Source organism: Helicoverpa armigera, chromosome 8 (genome assembly GCF_030705265.1).
Source record: "Helicoverpa armigera isolate CAAS_96S chromosome 8, ASM3070526v1, whole genome shotgun sequence".
NCBI classification, from domain to species: domain Eukaryota; kingdom Metazoa; phylum Arthropoda; class Insecta; order Lepidoptera; family Noctuidae; genus Helicoverpa; species Helicoverpa armigera.
In genome coordinates this window covers 9,221,125-9,243,722 of record NC_087127.1, presented here as the reverse complement: position 1 = coordinate 9,243,722, position 22,598 = coordinate 9,221,125, and the positions used below count along the sequence as shown (strand labels likewise).

The 22,598-nt window shown below is 34.4% G+C and overlaps 1 protein-coding gene across 4 annotated transcripts in view; it reads right to left on the bottom strand.

Moving 5' to 3' along the window:
• Positions 1 to 1,381: 1,381 nt before the first annotated feature.
• LOC110372204 (uncharacterized) overlaps positions 1,382 to 22,598 on the bottom strand; it is a 136,899-nt gene continuing 115,682 nt past the window's right edge. For all 4 annotated transcript variants that reach the window (XM_049838351.2, XM_049838350.2, XM_049838352.2 and 1 more), the window contains 2 exons: positions 3,503 to 3,693; positions 1,382 to 3,288 (listed from right to left, as the gene is read on the bottom strand). In XM_049838351.2, coding sequence (XP_049694308.1) covers positions 3,069 to 3,288; positions 3,503 to 3,693 — 411 coding nt within the window. In that variant the 3' untranslated portion in view covers positions 1,382 to 3,068. The remainder of the gene's footprint in view (positions 3,289 to 3,502; positions 3,694 to 22,598) is intronic.

Below are 22,598 nucleotides of genomic sequence, written 5' to 3'. Positions count from 1 at the left end.
AAAATCTTGGAAGAACTGCAGGCTTCAAGTGCCAACACACGAATTGGACTTACTCTCTCGGACGTATACTTTACCTGATCGTGAACTAATGCAAACATTTCGGTGGAATTCCAACATAACATAGTTAGTGAGTGCACAGAAAATCCCCGAAATACAAGTAGTGAAACTATGCGCTTGCCTGATGACTCAGTCATCATCCACCCAGCTATTCCCCAATTGAGTGGGTGTTGGCTTCCAGTCAAACCGAATCTTTTTGAGTACCAATGTTTACTTGGAGTGCCTATCTGATCTCTTCAACCCAGTGAACTAGACACCGCGTTATCCATGGTAAGTAAAACTGTTTGACAGACTTTCTGGCTCCTGATTTGTCGCAGCTGCTGCAGAAAATGTACAAATGACAACTTTGTCAGACCTTTGTTTTATGTGAGAATTACGTAATAATTTTCCAAATCGGTTGACTAGATCCAGAGATTTCCTCAACGTCACAAACTTTACTTCTTTTGTTTAGATAAATACTCACACATCGTCGACACTACCTTGATTGATCAACCCATACTGCTGCTAAGTAGTAATCCTAATTATACTGTTATGTAAAAGAATACACCTACGCTACGGCATAAGTAGTATTTTGACAATTACAAATTGCCCACGCAGACGAAGTCGCGGGCAACAGCTAGTTGTACAATATACTTAATAGACCTTTTTATAATGTACATTAAAATTATGAGCATTTATAATTTATAATAATCGTGATCATTCTGAGATATGTACAACTTCAATTAGTAAAATTCTATATACGGTTTGCATTCTAATATCATGTAAAAGCTACACTATTCCATTAAATTACAAAATAATTTTAGTGATGTAACATCTAAACTTTAGCTTTAAATCTTATAATTTAGAACATCGTTGAATCGAATAAATTAATGGGAATTTCAGTAATTTAGGGTCCAATTGCAAAAAAATATGAAAAATATTTAAAACATTTCATAGTATCGCAATCGGGCCCAAAATTAAATAAATGGGCAAATCATTGCTCTAAGAAACAAATGAGGAATAGAGAAACATTGTTAAAATATTGGCACAAGACAACTTCGTTCATACACAGATTTTAAATTGAAAACATTATAAGGTAACCAGTTAAACAAGTCAGATATTCGGGAACAATGTTCTTCACGAGGCTTTTAATTTACAATACAGTAAAAATCTACACTCTTCATAAATCGATCCTCGATATGACTTTTAGAATTTCTGTAATCGATTCAAAGTATACATACTTCTTCCATATTATTTTTAGAGTCTATGCAACAGTTATGCTTGTTAAAAACTAAGAAATTCTTTATAAGCCTAGATTTTCTCCATATTTTCTATTTATTTATTCTTTTACGAATATAAAACATGCGTTATCCTTAAGATATGCTACATATTGACTCATATAGAAACGAAATTAAAATTAAGCTCTGTACAGTTTTCTAGAATTATCTACGTAATCTATCAATCAAAACTTTTTATTCACGTGTAAGAACTACGATTTGGGATTAAAATTGACAACTATAATTATGTTATATTCTAATAAATACGATTATTATTATTTACTGTCTGTCGGAAGGGTTTGAGACATGATTTTCTATGCAATGAAATTAATATTGAAAAAATGGGATGTATCTACATACGAGTATATGATCGATACAGTAAGTTGCATTCATAGGGACATCTTTTAGAAATGGTAGCTTTACACATTGATCGAGTATTAAAATAAAATGAATTTACTAATACAATATGTGCGACACACTACTGTTAAAAATTGATGAAGGATAAATCTATAAATAGTGGAGGGAATAATATAGTCTTAGCTTTGAAATAGGTATTAGTATTTCAAATATTTTATTCAATAGGAATTGGAAAAACTCCGTGATTTGGATTTAAGGCCTACCGTGACATTTTCTGTCCTTCTGGTCCCCAATCACCAGTACAGATTCATACATTTAGAAAATAAACAGTTAATTCAATACAATACAGACTAATTTTATAGATTTTTTATTAGTGCCTTCATTATGCCTAATTATTTACAAAAATCTGGATTAAAGCTAACAAAATAGGTGCATTTTTGTCGAGATATATAATTGACATTTTAAAAATATATTTCGGGCTTTTGATTCGAATCCAAAATGGGTCTGAAAATAAGAATTCTTGTCTTGAGCTTTATACCTTAGATTTGTATCTTATTTTTGGAAACAGAAAACTTGGGCGGAGTAAAGGGATTAAAAAATAGAAAAGACTAAATACATGATATACTTTACACACATTTATATTAAGTATACATAACTCTGCTATAGTAACTTCCCATCACACAAATCCCCTTACCAATACAATCTTACTCTCTAAAACACCATGTGCAGGTAATACATTTCATTGGACCAAAGTTCAACCTTCAAATCATTTCATAGATTCTACCGCTACATTATTACACTAGATACATGCAAAAATTTCCATACCTACATGCAATACAAAGTTTTATGCATATTATTACACTCACAGTGAACTAGCAACTAAATTAAATGAAAAAGTCTAAGACACTGCAGATTATTATTTTATACATCATAATTTAGACAATACTTACAACAAGATTGCTTACGATAAGTATATAGACACTTCCAATAAAGTTAAAAGTGGCACTGTTAATATTATTATTAGTAAAGTTATTGTGCAGTCCTTAAACTATCAAGGTGAATTAAAAGTCTAATCGCGATTTCTTAACACTCAATAGACACATGAGATTAAATACAAAAATATCAATGTTAGGATCAATGAAAACACACCACGCTAAGCTATGGTCCCTCAACAAGATACACAGAAGAACTTCAGCGGAAAGTCTTTGAAATTCGTTGTGACGCTGAAGGACTGAACCAGCCATTCAAAAACACACACTATCACAAAGGGGAAAAGTTTATAGTCCAGTGCAGTGCGATGCTATCCTAGTCATCAGCTTAGGGACTTTGTGCGGGGCTGGGCCATGGCGGCCTCACCTTTTCCAGCACATATTTGAGCTGGAAACTGGTATGGAAATGCTACAGATACTCATCTATCTGATCGTAGTCTTCGTCTGGGGGGGAGGGGCCAGAGACTGAGAGGATGGGTAGACCGAAATGTTTGACAGTCTCGACACTGCCACTGACGCTGTCATCTGATTTTGCTTCTTCATTAATCGTGTCCTCTCTAGGGTGTTTTCCTTTGCACAGCCGCTCTGATGAGTCACTTAATGCTGTTAAAGGTATGTTGTCGGCCGATCTGTAAGTTGACACACGTATATAATAAAATAGGCTTCTTAGTAAATATTTTTTGTTCAGAGAGTAGTATAAATAGCTACTTTTGCTTCTTTCATTCTTAAAAGAACTTATGTTTCTGTATGCATTCAAACCAGAAAGTTATTATTAAAGTTTAAGTTTCTACTTTCTTTAAATTTAAGTTATGTAGCTTCTAGTTTCAGAAAAGTTTGAATTACCTGGCTTTGCGACAAAGTTTGGATTGAGAGCCGTGTCGCCTCAGAAATTCGCCAGCATCAAACCCTGGGAAACCTCCCGCAGGTTCGGCTGACACGAAGATTGCCGAATTCACCCGAGGACGGCTGCAACGAGCCAATAGTCGCTCCTCACACTCCAAGCTTTGTGTGTGTGTGTGCGACCATCGCATATGCTGTCGAGAAAAACATATTATTATCAGAATATATAAAAACCTCATTAATAATAATGAATTTCATCAGTGAAATATTTCATCTTTGTGATCTAAATTTCTATTGCTAAAAGACAAGAAAACAAGTGATAAAATTCGAAATTCCATCTAAAAAGAAAGAAAGAAATAGTGCTTCAAAAGCATTCCAAAGGACCGTTGAGTGAAATTTGAAAGTGTAGACAGTTTGAGTAACAAGAGAGTAAATTGGTTCTGAAAGATATGAACAGTGAAACCATATAGTGTATTAAACATTGTTATAGATCAGAAAACTGTAGAATTGCAGATTCACAGTGAATTGTGTGTGAAGAGTGTTGAAAACAGATAAGAGGTGAAACATAGAGAAAGGTTAAAACAATTGAATATCGAATTCAGATAACAAGTTTCGAACAAGACCCTAGAATTGTGGTATAACTTTAAAACGAAAGTTTTGAATTCACCCGCATAATACTTACCGTTGCCCTGATAAAATATAGTAGTTTAGTATAGATATAGTTTTACAATGTTTGGCAGATACTGTGTGTCATTTGGGACCAAAATGATCGGTTTTAGCGGTCACATTTTTAAGAAAAGTGCTAAAATGGTTGATATTTTTATATGGAAGTTATTTTAGTGAAGTTGTACGAATCTTTTCATTTGTGGTGGTCACAAGGTAAGTTTTCATAATATTATGTCAAGTGTTGTCTTTTCTTAAATGTACGTGAAAATGGTACCTCAGTAGATTTAAGTATTGGCGTTTGTCACTATGGTGATGAAACAAATATCGTAGCAGAGTTGAAATGAGAGTTGCTCATTATCTAAAGTTAATAATGAAGTGTCTTTTAAGTTCAATAAATTATTTTTATGGTATTTTTACTAAGCTCACTATTTGTACGAGAGAATTATAAGATCTGTCTGAACTCAATAAAATACCACCAGTCGTAAAACAATGTATTGAAATATATTCGTAATTCAATTCTACAGTTCACATAAATTTCCATTTAACTTAGAATGTTTTACTGTCTAGACCGCATAAATGTTTGAAAACGACCACTTTTAACTATCCTAGACCGACGTTTTCTTAGGATAAGACAAGTTCAATGACCTTTCATACTATTATCCAGTTTTAAAAAGAATTACATTTATAAACTGTCACATACATAATAAAGAAAAAAAAAAGTGGTATTCAAAAAAAGAACGGCTGACTTATTTATTTATGACCTCTTTTTTAGAACTCCAATGAATCTTAAAGGCGGAATTTCCTTTGAGACAAAGACACAAGAAATATATTTATCCGTTGCGTGATATAGGAACGTCATCATGACAAACATGCGACATCAAGAAACTCGCAATTCCAAGTGTAAACACACTTCGCATTCAAATAACTCAAATCAAAAATTTAATTATCCTTAACTTAAAGACATAAGGTTCAGATTTGCATAACATATTTCCAAGTCCTCGAGGCTTGTCATCGTAAGACACGCGATTTGTGAGTTTCGGAACGTAAAGTTTTGTTTGGACAAATGTGTTTACATAAAGAAATGGTGGATTCAAGCTTTGTGAGACAATTTAACACTGGTTTTAGGTATTTCATTTAACAGTATGTATTTTAAGAAACAGACGATACCTACGCATGAAAATGATACATTGTAATTTTAACGACAATTTTCGGTAACAAATATTTAAACTAAAGCTGAAATACAGAATAAGTACTGATGAAAATAAATGAGATTTCCATCAGGAGGTGCGTACAAAATTTTTGTTTTATGCCTCGACAAGTCTGAAAATTCCGCCTATTAATATACCTATTGCTAGAAAGTAGAAAATTTCATCAACGTGTTCCTTACAACTATTGTCTGTCTGTTAACTACAAAAAGCTGCGTTAAAAAAGTCGTTAAACTAAATAATGATTTCCTCACACTAAAAAACAATAATTAAAATGTTAATTCAAAGTTCGTAACAGTTTTTCTAACACGGAATGACTACCCTAACCGTATCGTGTAACATGTAGCCTTTAGCACTATTATTATAAACTTACAGCTACTAAAGAGTACAAGGGTGTTTCAAACTTAGATCATTCAACTATTCACCATTAGCCCTTTTTTTGGTGCCTTTAATCATCGGCACGAATCTTGAGCGCTGATCTTCACCTGCGCAGAAGTTATTTATTGGCTCCCTTTTGTGGTATAAAGTGAGGCACGGGGCGGGCTAAAGCGGTGAATGGCCCGCAGCGCATCGCGTCATAGCCGTCACTCGGGATTGGTTCTTTGCTAATAAATCAGTTCTGCGCAGGTTAAGGTAAGCGCTTAAGATTCGTGCCGATGATTATACGAGTTATGAAGGTATCTACTAACGTTCGTAAAAATGTCACTCACACACGCATGTGTATCGACGAGCTTTTATCGGTGCTATCGGTGCTGTGAGTACAGAATATCGTGCGTCGAGCACTTGCGTGTGTGAGTGACATTGTTACGTAGCTTCAGAATTGTTTTCAAGAGAATATTATTTAAACCGTGGTACAAGAGTAGAACTTATGTCAATATGTGCATGTGTGCATCAAGATTATGTTTGGTTAATTTTGTCGTGTGAGTGCATATCGATGTGATCGAAAATGGTTGAGTGAAGTGTAAAAAATGGCGTTATTTTTTGTTTGATAAATAAAGGGCGGCTCTGGTTGGTTAAATGGTCTAAGCTTTTTAACTTTTATTATTTGCTTCTACATCGCGTGTTACAATAGAAATGTGGGGCATGGTTTCGTTTAATTTTTAGGGTTCCGTACCTTTAAAATAAAAATAATAATCCTTAAAAAAAAAAATTGTTGAAAGGATTTCTTAGCGCATTGCAAAATATATTTTATTATTGGTTTTTGTATAGTGAGGTAAACAAATACCACGATAAATTCGATTCCTGAACCACAGTTATAGTTATCACACCTACGAAGGGAACCCTCAATGGTTAGTCTGACTCACACTTGTCAGGTTTTTATTTACACTAGGCAACGTTTACCTGACTTTATTTACAACGAAGGATGACTGAACTGGCTTTATCGCGTTTTATTTCTGTTTTATAAATGTATAAACTTAACCTTTGAAGTTTTTAAATAACCGTGTGAAGTTAGAATAGTTGTGTTTTGATTAAATAAGTTTGGTTGTAGAGGTTGCAAGCGCGACTGCCGTACTAGGGTGTCCCAGGTTCGATTTCTAGGTCGGACCAGAATCGCTTTTTCGGTTTGAAACTTTCTCTAGGCAGCTCCACTTTCTCAAGGGCACTAAAAGTTCCCAAAATCTACTCAGTGGCAGTCGTTTTTAAAATACAGGTCAGACAATGTCAGACGCTGATAACTTTAGAAACGAGGTACCTACTGCAGAGTCACAATATCTCACTTGAATTGATCGAAGCACATAGTCATAAAATATTGTCACACGTCATAGGTAAGAGTCATATTTCCATTTTCAACCATTTTGTTATTAAACAAATAAAACAATTAGTTCTAAAGTTCACCTTTTTACACTAAACCCTAGGTCCCTAGAATTTACTATTCCCTTTCCTTTGTGGGTAAAAGTTACCGCGAACGCAACAATCTCCCCAGCGTCATTACTTCAGTCGTAAGTACTACAAAACCTTTACCATTAAAATTCCCGTCGTTTATTGTTTTCTTTTAATTACGGCTATAATTTTAACAAATTACAATAACTCATAATTTTAATTACAGCGAACAAATCGTGCATTTATTTAAAGGAAAGGGCCCACGAATCTCTAATGTTGAATTGCAATCGTAACAAAAGACGCCTCGTTACAGATCATTAAAGTTATATTTCCGCCAATAACTTATTCAACAATGTACGGAACGAAGGAATTTTAGGCAAATAACCTACTTTTATAAGTGTATTAAATTATGTAATTATGTATTCTTTATTAGCGCTGTTAAAATTTCTGGGTAAACGGTTTTACTGAGCACGTATTTTGACTGCAAACTTGGCGAAGTAATTTAACTAATTAATGAAGATTTCCCGTTCGAGGAAAATGAAGTCATGTAACAATTTCTCCTTAACAGATGCTTCGAACTACGTTTTATTTATTTTATAAGGAAGGGAAATAAATAGAGGAGATCTCTTTGCAACACAAGCTGTTGAGTCAATTGAGAAAAATGGATTGCGAAGAATGTTACGTCGCGTCGCGATAGTGGCTGTTAGTTACTAAGTATTTATTTTATGCCACGTTTTGCTTTATTATGGTTTTAAATGGATAACTGAGTAAATTATTTAGTAGTGTTTGAGATTTCTGCTGATTTGGCTAGTATTATGGTGCCTCATAGCCTAATTCAGAACACAAGACAGTGTGACAGTAAAAGCTAATTATACGGGTTTAATTCTCACACGGAATTCCAACCAAACATGATCCTAATCTCAACTACATAAGATTCAAAATTCCCAATACAACATAGGTACATACAAAATCAAATCCGAAACTGATCTTAATTCATTTGTTTCTAACTTCATAACCAGCACAGCACGTGAACCGTCTAACTCATTCTAAAATGGATTCGGTACTTATTAGTACGCTGTTTGGAGTTCACTGGAAATTCAATTAGTAAGTTCGGAGGGTAGGGTGGCAAGATTTCGTTGTGTAATGGCACAGAGAGGCTGCATTTGACGTGCATATTGTGAGCCACGCAGGTTACATAACTGACAGTTGAATATTAGTCCAAATTCGAATGTACGGTCATTTGCAGATGTTGAAGTTCATGATAATTTTGCCGAAAATAAAGGTTATTTTCGTTATCTAATTGAAAGGGGAAATTGTATTGTTAGTGACGCAAATAATACTGCAGATAAAATGGTAAAATTGGTTGCGTAAGTTCGTTGTATGTAAAGTGAGTTTTGTACTGACAATGAGAAACAAATGAATAGAGAAAAATAATTTGAACATGATTAAATAGTTAAAAAATATTTTTAAGCTAAAAATCATACGAAAATAGCAGAACCAACCCATGCGTTCTAATATACACAGCCTTTTAAACAAAGCAGACGCTGGCAAAAAGCCAGCAAAACTTGGATGAAAACAAAGGAAGATTACAGCAACTTAACAAAACATTTCTTTTTATCCATCACTCATTGCTGTCAACACAAAACGGTTTGCAATTTCGCCTCTCATAATGGACTAACATCGCTTCCCAATATTCTATCCATCCGTCGATTATGCTTAGAAGAGATAGAATTCTAACATCATCCCTATACAAGTGACGTCAGATTCCTATCTCTAGTTAGCTAAACAATCGATAGATAGATTATTGGGAATGGTCGTTAGTGGACTTCAAACTAGATTCGCGAACGAATTATTACACGAACATCGATCAGGGACCCTTGAAAATTTGGCGCGGGAAATGAGGCAGGCTTGTTACACTGCTAATATTTCCTTTGTCCGGCAAATGGTGACAGTTAAAGCAATCGGGTTTTAGGCTGAATGCAATTTAGGAAGGCTGGCAGTTTGGCTATTGTCAACGGATGCTTTTGTTAATAGGTTTGTGGTTGCTTTTAACATTGCTTTGCATTTTTGATACCTACCCTAGGTACTTTACTGTCTAGCTTACTATCATGATACCTAACTTTTCTTTTACTTGTAAGCCCAGAAAATAAACAGATTTTAGTTTTACCTGGTCTAAAAATAATATATATACTTAAGGGAAAATAAATGAATATCTAGAGTCTACTTTGAAATGCTAAGGATTTTACATTTTAATAAAGTTCTCATTTTTATTCCGCTTCTATTTCGTTTGATCCGTGTTGCTTAGCGTCAACTTAAAACACGAGGACTTGACGCAAACCAGAGCGATAAGCCTCTCGCTTAGAGAGGTTAGACGTGACCCTAGGATAATGCCATTAAAGCTCTAGTGGCGGGGAATTTCACAAAAGCAAGTATATAATTATAATATAAAAAAATCACTTTACAAACGAGAAAAAACGTGCAAAACTTCATGTCAAAATATTTTACAATATCTTTAGTGATGTCGATGCTAGCGTGCTGTCCAGGGTTTCAGTGAACAAACGTGTTTAATTACCCAAAACACAAGTGCTGTAGTGAATCACCTACTTGTATAATAACATTATTTGTTCCTTTTTGAACCAACATTACTTCGAGCCAAAGGTTACAAACATAGAGGTCAAAGCACTCGCCAGGTCAAACAAAGTGACTTCAACATGTTTTTATACCTTGAAAGCTTAACACATATTATTATTATACACTACTTCTATTATCTTCAAGCGACAATACTCCAATGTGACCTCGTGTCAACCCTTAAAGTGACGTGTCACTAGAATGTGCTGTAAAGTATTTGGAGCCAAGTCTTCAAACCTTTGCTGAATAGCTCTCGGTAGCATATAGGGCCACCACGTTTGATTCACTGGATGCCTCAGTGGGTCTCTGAATAATAATATCAGACGGGTAGGTAGCAGCATCTTCCTGCGAAATAACACCATACTGTGATTGGAACCCGTTGTTGGTGAGTATGGAGCTACATTCGGAGGTGAACGCCGAGCAGACGTTTGGAATGAATGAAAAGATGTGAACCGGTGCAAGTGTCGACTCCGTGAGTAGCGTGCTTAGCAGAAATACGTGTGAACTCAACGCGACTTTGTAACACACGAGTAAGCGTGCTACGGCTTACTTGGTGGTCGCAACCGGCACATCGGCATTGGCAGTGGGGGCATGCCCGCGATTTACCGCGGGCAGGGCTCCGCTAGCTACCCTGGTTTTGTTCGTCGGGCGCGGCATGCAGCAATGCAAATTGACAGCCGCAGTCGCGGGCGCTCCGCCGCGGGTATTGGAAGCAACGATCCAGGAGACAGCATACGTCCTGCGCACGACACGGTTTAAGCAACACGCACATATAGCAACTATACTATGCCCGCTACCTACTGTATAACAAACAGGGGACGTCATACATGTAGTAATGGGGTGGTTCGTCACTAATGATTTTCAAGTACAAATACACATGACTTTTTATTTTATCGGGCAAATAATTATGAAAATCCGAGGTCATGTATGTTTGTACTTTTATATCTATTTTTCTTAATGATTATAAGCTTCGTTGAACAAATACATGAGCTACTACGTTGTGGGATACTAATTGTTCAGTCAGTTTTTTGTTTCAGTAGTAGATTTCGATTGATTTGTTTCAGTATCAGAAAAACAAACACAAACTAAATACTAGGAAACGGTGATACTAGTAATTACAGCTATAGTGTTTGACACGAAAGGTCATCGCGCATGTCTAAAATAAAGCTGTTTTCATAACTGAAAATTCAGTTACTATACTACCTATAAGCGTCCACTGTTCTGACAGCAATGTTTGTTGAACCCGCTTTAAAAGTAAAATGCCTACATCTAATCGTTTTTTGCTACTTCGCAATAAGTATCTTGTCTAGTAGGTACATAATCATAAAATACACTCTATACAGAGGTTCGGTTTTCGCAAAAGTCAATGGCGGTCTGCAACTAAATTCATAGCATAAATACGCGCATACGATCCTAGCATCGCACCGGCTGATATCTAATCCATTACAATATTATATTTTAAAGCATTCAGAACATTTATCAGTCTTAGCCTATTTCAATAGTTTTAGTTGTAGTGGAATAATAATATAATGTAATCAAAAAACTTTAAGTGTCTCGTAACAATATTAGAAACCTTCCATCCCCCACTCAATATTTTCCAATAATACAATATCACAATAAATATCTACAACACTGACAAGATAGTTCTGACAGCATTCGTATCTTCCACCAGATTGAACATATCTTTGTATCGATACACTTCAATACCATCAGAATTTCAAGCCTCCATAAAATTCAATTTTGCTGATAAATCCCTGGAATACCGTAGGAGAATTATGAAGCTTTCGAAGCGGTGACGATTTTTTTCGGCCTAGTTGAGGACATTTTCTATGTAAGAAACAGTTGAATACCCAGCACAGCATGTTTATTCAAAAATAATCAAACCGTTGTATTTTATCGTTTTACGTACAAAATAGGTATAAAACAGCCAGACATATAACTCTTTGCAAAATCAGTCTAGTCATTTAGAAGCAGATAGAAAAACAAAAATAATAAAAAAAACTGCTATAGTGAGTCGAGTTGATATTTATGTTGAGTGAAAAACACTTATTTTAATATTACAAACAGACACTCTATTTTAATTTATTTGTATTCAAGTTCATTATTAAAATAAACAGGTAAACAAGTACCTAAGTACCAAAATTCCAGGCACTTCATAAAATAATAGTAGAGGTATCTTTGTCACAATTCCACTGCAAACCAGCTTATCAGTAAGGGTAGGCTTTCAAATCCAGTTAGTGTACGTACAAAGGGTAATACACTAAAACCCTATTGTGGTGACCGCCTTTGTCAAATGTTGCTCCAACCACAGAGATTTTCTTTAGAAATTCTCTCGAAGATCAGACCCGTGCATGAAGGGTCTTTTCATATAAATTTATTCATGGTGAGGTGAAAGTTTGTTAGGATAATATTTTGATAAGTTGTACTAAGTGTAGGCTTATTTTTTGGGAAATAAGAATCTAAAAAATAAATAAAATAGGTGAACAACTATTTTGTTACGATCGCATTATTGGGCTGGACCGATGGAGATAACATTAGACTTGAAAATAGGTATTTGGCCTAAAAAGGGAGAAACGCTTCTTCTATCTGATCTGGAAAAAGACGAAGTCTCGGAAAAATCTAGAAAAAACTAAAAGAAAATGAAAAATGAGGTCATGTAACTCAATCGCTTTTATTCTCTAAATTAAAAAATACACCTGAGAATGGGTATTGGGAATTTTAGCTTACTAAAAGTGAGCGCAATAATGCCAACAACAGTGAGTATAAATTATTCAGAATCAATCATTTACTGAAATCAGGCAGATAGATCAGATTGTATAATGCATTTCCCATTTCAATTTCGATAATACGACATAAATCCGTTAGTTCAATTTGTACGTAGTGAGTAATTCTGGGAATTCTGTTTGTAGGCCTTCATGTGTCCATTAAATAAAAGTGCTTATTTTTTAAATAATAAAATATTTATAGAATTACGAAAGTATTTTATCCTATCAGATTAGACCGAAATTGTGTACTAAAATCTGCTTAAATGTAGTCAACTTTAAGCTTCCTTTTGCTTATCGAAATTCTTGATGAAACATTTCAGTAATAGTTAGTTCTAGAAATGTAACTGTGGTCTTATTTTCAGCCGTAATATTTTCTTAATTCATTTAGGTTGTCAGTGATTAATTCTTCTCAGAAAGCACTAAATAGTATTGGAAGGTCACAAAAGAAATATGAATCTTAGCAATTGTTAGTTTTTCTATCAGTTGTGTTAACAGATCGAAGTATGAAAAATGGTTTATAATCATAGATGTAATAAATGATAAGACTCTGATAATGAATGGTTGGCGTGTTTTCAATGCAATTTCTAATTATTTATGAAAATTAAAACTGTTTGGCCCTGCAGTTTATTGCTTTCGTTGCCCAATTGTCGGTAAATAAAAATAAAATTTTAATCAAAAATCTTTGTAAAAAATGTAGGTGAAGGTGCTTAAAAGGCGCCTATACCCGCCTCTAGTTAAAATATCAGTAATTTTTTTACTTACATAGTGTAGAATTATATTGATTTTCTCCCCTTTAAATAGCGTGAGGCATATTATTATTTAAGAAAAAAAAATGTCTCTATGATAGGAGTTTCTGAATAAAAAATCATAATGATAAAATTCACAATAAAAACTTCGCATCACAAAATCCCTATAAACGTCAAAAGCAACGAATCAATCAAGAATTCGATTCCAAGACTTTTTACAATTTTCTTTCTAATACCAAAGGCTCATTTCGTTAATGTCCAATTTTATTAATCTTCCATAAAATCTTTGTACAAAATGAAGACAGGATCAAAATGATTCCTCAAAGTCTTTGATAAATATTTCTACCTCAATTTAGATGCCAAAGTCTTTGAAAAATTGATTCATGAACGATGAAAGGGCGTAGCTAGTTACTTCATCATAATGAAAAATTGTTCGCTTCGTGCTAATGTGTCATTGTAATAAAATCGCTTAATCAAGCGTTAGACAAATTAAGTTTATTAATGTGCTTAAAAAATAATCGGATTAACTGGAATTTATGTTGCAAAAGTATTAACTAGACTTTTTACATCGTACTTTTAGAAATAAAGTGCTGTAATATTTATTTGACACCAGACTGTTTGTTTTTGCCTTTTAAATAAACACGTATTTAAAATAGCTGCGAATATTTTCAAAAGATTTTTCACATTACAGTAAAATTAACATATCAGCGAACAAAAATTAAAAACAGTACTAAAATAACATCAAAATGAAGAGAAACGTTTAAATTCACATTTCATAAAATGATACCTCTTTTAAAAATATTTCTTTACAATTATTATTATGAGACCGAATAGAGTTGAATTTTTAAAGACCTTCATTGTTCATTCATAGATTGAGCTCACACACACACACACACACACACACACACACATCCATATACAATGTTACATCGATGGAATCGCGCCAACTAGTAATCGCAGCTTTATGTACCCAAAATGCAATAAAACCAGATGTTTTCCCGAAAAACATAACAACTAAACCAAGACCCCTTTATCTTGTACCATTTGAAAAGCTATAACTTTTACCCAATGCATTCATAGCACTATTTCTGTCCGACTATAATGTTTAACTGTTTGAAATAAAATGAGACACTTACGATTTACTATGTGGGTAATAACCGTCAAATCTGAATTGGCTTGTAACCGCACTGTGGACATGTGTCAATATTCGATTTGTTTAGTAGGATTCTGAATAAGATAAAGACCATCAAATTTTCGTTCGTAATGATCTCTTTTCAAAGTGAAGGAAGAAAATTATTTAATTTTTATGGATCCGGCAACTGGACCGCGGTCCTAGTTAAGTGGGGTCCCAGTCGCCGGAAGCCTCTATTTTCATACTAACGTCCACCCTGGCCGTCACTCAAAGCAATCTCTATCTAGAGGTATTGATGACATGAAAACTCATGCAGTGGTTTTTGAGTTCTTCACTACTAGACTGGCAGATGGTGACAAAGGACTTTGTTCTTTAAAAACTGAAGAGTACACTTCTCATATCGAAAGCATAATTTTGTAAACTAATAAAGGTATCAACAGAATAATTTACAGGCAATTTATAAACCTTACAAAGTCTAGCCTTCAAGAATCTCAGATAAAATACTGGCTTGTTAATAGTCAGCTATTATGTACGTTGGCAGCATAAATGGTAAAATATGCACGTTTGAAAAACTGCACCGCGTACTTCTTGCATTAAGTGACTTATGGATTTTACCTCTAGGTCACTTCTGAACCGATAACGTATTGTATTTTTAGAACAGGCCTTTTTTCCTTCTAAAGGGGTCGTAGTTACTATGTCAGTTATAAATAAAGAATGAGTGATGTTGAATTATTATGTAAGAGTGTTCAATAAAACATAGCATAAAACGGTATACAACATATTTTCTCAGGTCGAAGTCAAACTATATATAACAGGTATATAGTGTTTGTAAAATACACAATAAATGTTTTTGGGATTAAAAAGAAAGATCAAAATCTTGCAGCTGCAGAAAATAAATCTCGCTTAAACAACACATATTTTCAAGAAGACAGTTGAAAACCAAAATAAAAATCGCAATTCGCAAACAATCAGTCAGCTGCTAAGGAACTGAATTCTAACAAAGCAACACAACTGAACTGCATTCGAGTTGAAAGACCACGAATAAAGGAAGGCGACTACAATCTCATTAAGACGACGGACAATAAATTCAAAAATTGAACATAATTCACAACGGTAAAACTCTAAATCATGGAGAACAAAATGACTAGCAGACACGGCATAACGCAAAATCTTCTAAGTAGCGCGGCGAAATGCGGGTGCTACTTGCTCCGTCCTTACACACCTTCTATGGAACCCGCCTATAATTTTCAAAGAAAAATACCAATCAATCAAGACCAATCTTTTGACAGATTGGTTTTAATTTGACAAGAAATTCGAACGTCTCGTTGGTTCTAGTAACTGATCACGCCTTTTATACGTTGCTTGACCTACAAGAAGGTGCTGGCCTACCTTCCTTATGGCATCTCCGTTACCGTTCCTTCCTCTGTGCTTTAAATAAAGTGATGCTCTCGTTGAGCAGAAAATTACTTATCTCAGCTGCGAGGGTGGGACAAAATGAAGATGATAAAGGAAAACTAAGACGTGTAGTAAAAGGAAACCTGGAAGGCGATATTACTCAGAACTTTATTGTTAGAGATAACGTTTTTAATATTTTTTCTGTTAATGGACCACCACCACCTGTTATAGTAAATCTTAATGACTAACAAGAAATAGTGGAAGAATATTTTTTTGAAGAATTATTAAGGTCAAATAATGACAATATAAACAACAACAAAAAACCGAACGAAGTAACAGTAACTGCAATAATTTTGATGTTGCAGAATTATCATGTGCTGTCATAGAAGACTTTGATTGTGACACAAACAAACAATTTATATAACCTTTTAAAAAATGAGCTTACAGCACCGTAAGTTCTAGACAACATTATTCCAAAGATCAGAGATCAGAAGCAAGTCATCCAAATATGCTATCTTTCCTAGTTCTTTTTTGCTACTAAATAATGCCATCACAGTATTGCACCGTATCGTTAGTTCGACAAAGCTCGGTGCACGAGCTATATCGGGCATCAAAGACAAATGTGATCAGCGTTTGTATGTGTGCGTGTATGTGACGTTCAGTTCGATCTCCTTTGAGTCCTGTTTCAGGAATATCTGTGTTATTTTTAGTTTGATCAATTATATTAGTTTGTGAATGTTGATCGTTATTAATATTATGGTTTAGCTTTATATAGATTTGTAAATGCTATAAATTAGTTTTGTTAAAATGTTCATAATTATTTAATCAACTAATTTATCAAATGTAAATGTATCAACTATCCCATTAGACTCCTATTCATTTAAAATGTATAAATTCTCTGTCAAAGATTTTCACGCGTATATATTTTACAGTTTTTAACAAACTCTATAATAAAAATAAAAAAGTAAAAGAATCATACAATACGAACCAAGATCAAACAAACAAAAGTAACTTTTAAAACGCCACTAATAAATCAACAAATGAATAGAAATCACCGTATAATTACTTCTAACATAAATATTTCAGCGAATTTATCAAAACTCTTTAAGTAAACACCTTGTGTGTGGCATCTATTCTCGCTGTGATGTCACAGTTTCTTTTTTAGGGTTCCATACCCAAAGGTTAAAACGGGACGCTGCGGGATTATTAGAAAAAATTACCGCGGCCCTGGTACATAAATTGCTTTTTTTTAACGACGTCAAAAATCATACACATAAATAAAGGGCTTCAGAAGGAACATGATGACTTGCAAGATTCTGACACTCCCTCCCGCTGCTAACCCACAGCGAGAGGGGTCGTTTGATAGTTTCCCATCCAAAAAAGGTAATACGGTAATAAAACGGGATTTTTTTAATGAGCCATCATAGCTAGACAGGTGAAATTTTCACAAATAATGTATTTCTATTGCGCAGCTTTAACCACAAATATTGAAAACTATGATATAATAAAAATTTTAGGGGATACGGAACCGGCTCATACATGGCCGTATTTTATCTTCTACACTTTTTCTACTACGGGTCGAGTAGATATTTATTTTTAGGTCAATTGCTTATTACATGTGATTAGCTTGGAAAATAATGGTCTAGAATTCCAACTGAACGGCTATTATCGTTGGCTATTTTAAATATCGATGTCTAGGGAGTATTATATTTATGAAAGCGTTAAAGTTAACTTCTTCATTAATTTATTATTCGTAGTTAAAACTTTGTAGTAAAAATATTAATATTTAGTTTGGTTATTTGGCAATATGATAAAAGCTGATTAGTTAGTTTTGTTCAGAATCGACATTTAACCCACCTATTCACATATTGTATCTTCGCTATACATATATTATTGTTAGGTGTATTGTATAAATATGACACAAAATTATGAAGTTAACAAATTAAAGTAGGTAATGTTTGAGCATTATTTAACAAACAACAAGCTTAAATATTTTATACCACTTTGAATAGGTTTTATATGTAGGTAAAGACAAATTGACCTGACAACTTTAATCCTTGTGGATTTTTCCAACTGTGGTATTGTTAAGCCGGTAATCGCAGAAAAGGTAAACAGGTTAAGCCCATTTTACACGAGTTTTGAATTTGGGGAATTATGATAAAGAGACAGACTGTTGTATTATATTATATTTCATATTTAATGAATATTGTCGACTGTACACTGTATTAGGTATTCTCTTTTATCACCAATTTAAATTAACTATTTTATTAAAAAGTTCGAGCTAATATACAAATATACCTAAATAAAGCTAATCTGTTATTTAATTTTGCCAATTTACTAGAATCAATAAATAATATGCTTTTAACGTTATATTCCTAATATGTTTTTTTTCTGTTGTCATTCTACTCACTGGAAGCCGACCCCGACATAGCTGGGAAAAAGGCTCGGAGGATGATGATGTCATTCTACTCACAACAGAATATTCTACTAAATAGATTTTATTTAAACATTTTTACAAAGCTTTTCCCAGCAAACTGTACGGGATCTCATAATATCATGTGCAAGCCAGTAATATAGTCTTAGTAGAAAGAAAATCCTAAGCCAATCAGTTTCTTTGTGATATCGCTGGCTTAGAACCAAGGTTCAGATGCAGGGACGGTATTACCTCTCATGTACATTACTGAGGTCTTATTAGAAAATGTTGAATTTTGTTCTCATATATTGGACCGAGAGAAAGAGAATGGTGTGGATTTACTGTAAATGGAGCAATAAAGTTGTTGTTTTAAGTTGAGGAGCATTGAAGTAACAGAAAAGGACAATGCTATTCTTTGTATGGAAGTTGGGCTCAAGGATTGCCCACAATAACTGCATAGTGTATAATGTTCTATAGGCTTATATTAGTTCCCAGACCAAAGTATTTCAAAATCTATTCCAGGAGTCCTGAGAAAAACTTGTTTGACTCTTGTTCAATATTACGAAAAATATGCTTACGAACTCTTAACTATTCCACTTATACTACCTTAACTGAAATGAATTATTTATTAATTAACAAACACGAGGTGTTGTATACGACAACTTTTTTTAACCAACTTCCAAAAATGGAGGAGGTTCTCAGTTCGTTTGTATTCTTCTTACGTTTGTACGCGCATAACTCCGTCGTTAACCAACAAATTCAAAAAATTATTTCATTTTCCAAAGGGCTTCCGAAACGTTTCCTTTGTCATCCGGTCAAGGGTCTGATGATGGAAACCCAAAAAAAAATCGGGTGCAACTCTCATAAATTGAAGGCACATATTAAGTAAAAACTTGTCATTCGGGTATATGTCTCCGATACCACAAAACAGTGGAGGTTAAGATCTGACCTGACGCAGGAGACGACAGAGAGTCGAAGGAACTCCTCAACGGTATCTACTAACTACCTCGAGTTCGAGCTTATTTTATTCGTCTTGATAAGATTTTTCTAGTAGAGAGCTCATAGCACAGACTTTTTGACCTTCTAGATTTTTACCGAGAATCAAATGTATTGCGACAATTACCTTTTTTTGCGGGAACTCAGGGCCAGTTCTTATTAGAATCCAATGCTTTTAGAATTTATTTTAAAATCACAGTAAGTAAAAAAAAATAACCCAAGAGAGAGAGATAGAGTAAGGCAGTCACGTCTTGTGCGTTGAGATTGACAATACATGTATAAGACCCAATTGGAAGAAAAGTCTTGTCAGGCTAATTTCGCGGGAACCCTGGGACCGATTTCAAAAATATTTTTATTTCGTGTTAAGAGTGAAGTGAGGATCCTATTTCAACTTCTCCCACTACTGGGCTTTGTAAAGTGACAGAACATTTGAACCGGTTTTCCACGGGACCCCTGGGACCGATTTCAAAAATATTTGGGTTTCGTGTTAAGAGTGAAGTAAAGAATTTATTTTGACCATTCCCACTACTGGGCAAATACCTAAGACTTTGTAAAGTGACTATCTATGGAAAACATTTGAACCGGTTTCCATCGGGACCCCTGGGAGCGATTTCAAAAATATTTGGATTTCGTGTTAAGAATGAAGTCAAGAACCTATTCCAACCACTCCCACTACTGGGCAAATGGCTCAAGCTTTGTAAAGTGACTGTTCATGTGGAATATTCGAACCGGTTTTTCTCGGGACCCCTGGGACCGATTTCAAAAATATTTTAATTTCATGTTAAGAGTGAAGTCAAGAACCTATTCCAACCACTCCCACTACTGGGCAAATGGCTCAAGCTTTGTAAAGTGACTGTTCATGTGGAATATTCGAACCGGTTTTTCTCGGGACCCCTGGGACAGATTTCAAAAATATTTTAATTTCGTGTTAAGAATGAAGTAAAAAATCTATTTTGACCACTCCCACTACTGGGCAAATGGCTCAAGCTTTGTAAAGCGACTGTTCATGTGGAATATTTGAACCGGTTTTCCTCGGGAGCCCTGAGACCGATTTCAAAAATATTTGCATTACGTGTTCAAAGTGCACTAAGGAACCCTCTGGAACTACTCCCACTGCTGGGCAAACTGTGAGCCCAGACCCTGGCATTGTCCTTTAAAGCAAAATATAAAATTAATAAATATATTTGAAAATATATAAATTCAATCTAAAACTGAAAATAGAGCAGTTATTAAAGTCACAATTGATGACAATAAACAATAGTATACCACTGAATAACTAGAAAATATATGCACCGCCATCGATACCGAGTCAAAGAGTTTGCAATTTATGGAAACATACACAAAGGGCTACGAATCTCCTTGATCTAAATACAAAGAAAATACAGAATAAATTGGCTGAAAAGGCTGAGGCAAAATATCACCAATTTTTTTGCTATTTCGATTTGCTATGGTAAGGCAGGTACTTCATTGAGGAAGCCAAACAGTTTTGATCGATCGACTCCACGGATTTCAAACGGTATCTAAAATGATTGAGTGTTGGCAGGATAATGTAATTTTAGTGGATATTCTTTGTACTTGTTTTTTAAAACCATTTTATAGAGGAACATTCTTTGGTCGCCTGTCGGCACTGCAGGATTGTTTAAAAGAGTTACCACGGCACGAATTTAAAGAGGCACCAGAAGGACCATGATGGGCTTAGTCAGTAAGAGATGAGTGTCTGACACTCCTTAACGGTGCACCCACAGCGGGACATTTGATGATTTTCACCAAATTATTATCTCGAGGGACAAATTATATATCTCCTGTAAATATAAAACCATGAGTATACACCTACCACAAAATAGCATTATTGCAAAGAAATAAAGTTCATTTCCTTGTAGCAATCGCCATTAATGTTACGCAATTTGTTACCAACTGGAAGTAGTATAAAATGTTTTACAAACTACTCCAGCTTCTTCTTAATTAACTGAACTATGCTTTGATGTTTTTGCTACGGTTCTGGTTTCATTACTTTAACCGTCAGTGTTGTCTCAATTTCGTTCAGAAGTGAATTTATCAGCGAGTCAATATTAGAGAACACTAATGAAAATTTCGATGACCCTTCTCCAAGGTTCATGCATTTATAATCCCCTAAAATGTAATAATAAACCACCTGTCAGCAAGATAAAATTTACCGACAAAATACCCGGAACGATGTCACCATAATACACATAGAACCTCTGAACTAAGGCGAAAGGGTCAAAAGGCACGTTCACAAAATGAATAGGGCCACAATGAATCACGTGACGTAGGCAAATAAAACTAAACCAAGTTAATAGCTGTCTTGAGAGGAGTCTTCCACTACATCCGATGAACGGAATCAGGTCAATAAAACTGTAGCACGCTTTAGGGCCGGATCAACGTCACTCTTTCTAAGTCCTATATAATATGCTAATAAAGAATTGAGTATTGAGTAACGATGAAGCAATGTTATGGACATAATTATTATTTGAATGCTTTTGATGAATTTTAAATAATTTAATTTTTTTGTTCTTTTTTTATTAAGACGATATTAAAATTATTGCAATTGTCAATGATAACGTGCTCGAACAGTTTAAATTATTATGTTTTAATTTGTAATTAATTCAGATACACACATTAAACAGATATTTTTAGAGGGCACTGAGTCTTTGTATCTGATTCGTACCATAATTTCGATGTATTATGAATCTTAATTTGATTTGTTCCAGACACGCGAATTTTGCATAATCGGAAACATTCGAACCGACAACCATGTAGAAAAAATACTTCAATAATTCTTGCTTTTTCTACAACCAAAAATACCAACGTAGAAAAAGTTTTTTTTCTTTATAATAGGCCCGCCCTTTTCACTCTGTTTTTGGCTTAGTGAAGTATTACTCCATTTTTAAGGGTCGCCAGATTTACGGGTCCGCATATTTTTCTATTTTCGAACTGAATACTGGTTTTCGAGAAATGTGCTGGGATTTTTCGTTGATTGAAATCTGTGATCTAAATTGCGCGTAGGCGCGAGGCGATGGCCGCACATATTGAAGTTTTTTGGAAAAATAGATTCGGACAATCAGATATTTGAGATTATTGGGAAATCCTTGAAGAACCTCTTTTAATGAATAGTGATAATAATCATTTAAAGAGTTATAGAAGGCTCATGAATTTAATCAGATTTCTATGAAAACTTTTACTAAGACACTTCAAACTCCCACAAATATTTTTTCATCATAATACATGGAGCAAAGTTACTTCAAAATATCCTTGAGAAGGATAATATTTTAGCTTGCACACAAGAAAATTAGACTTCCTGTGGCTTCCAGAGA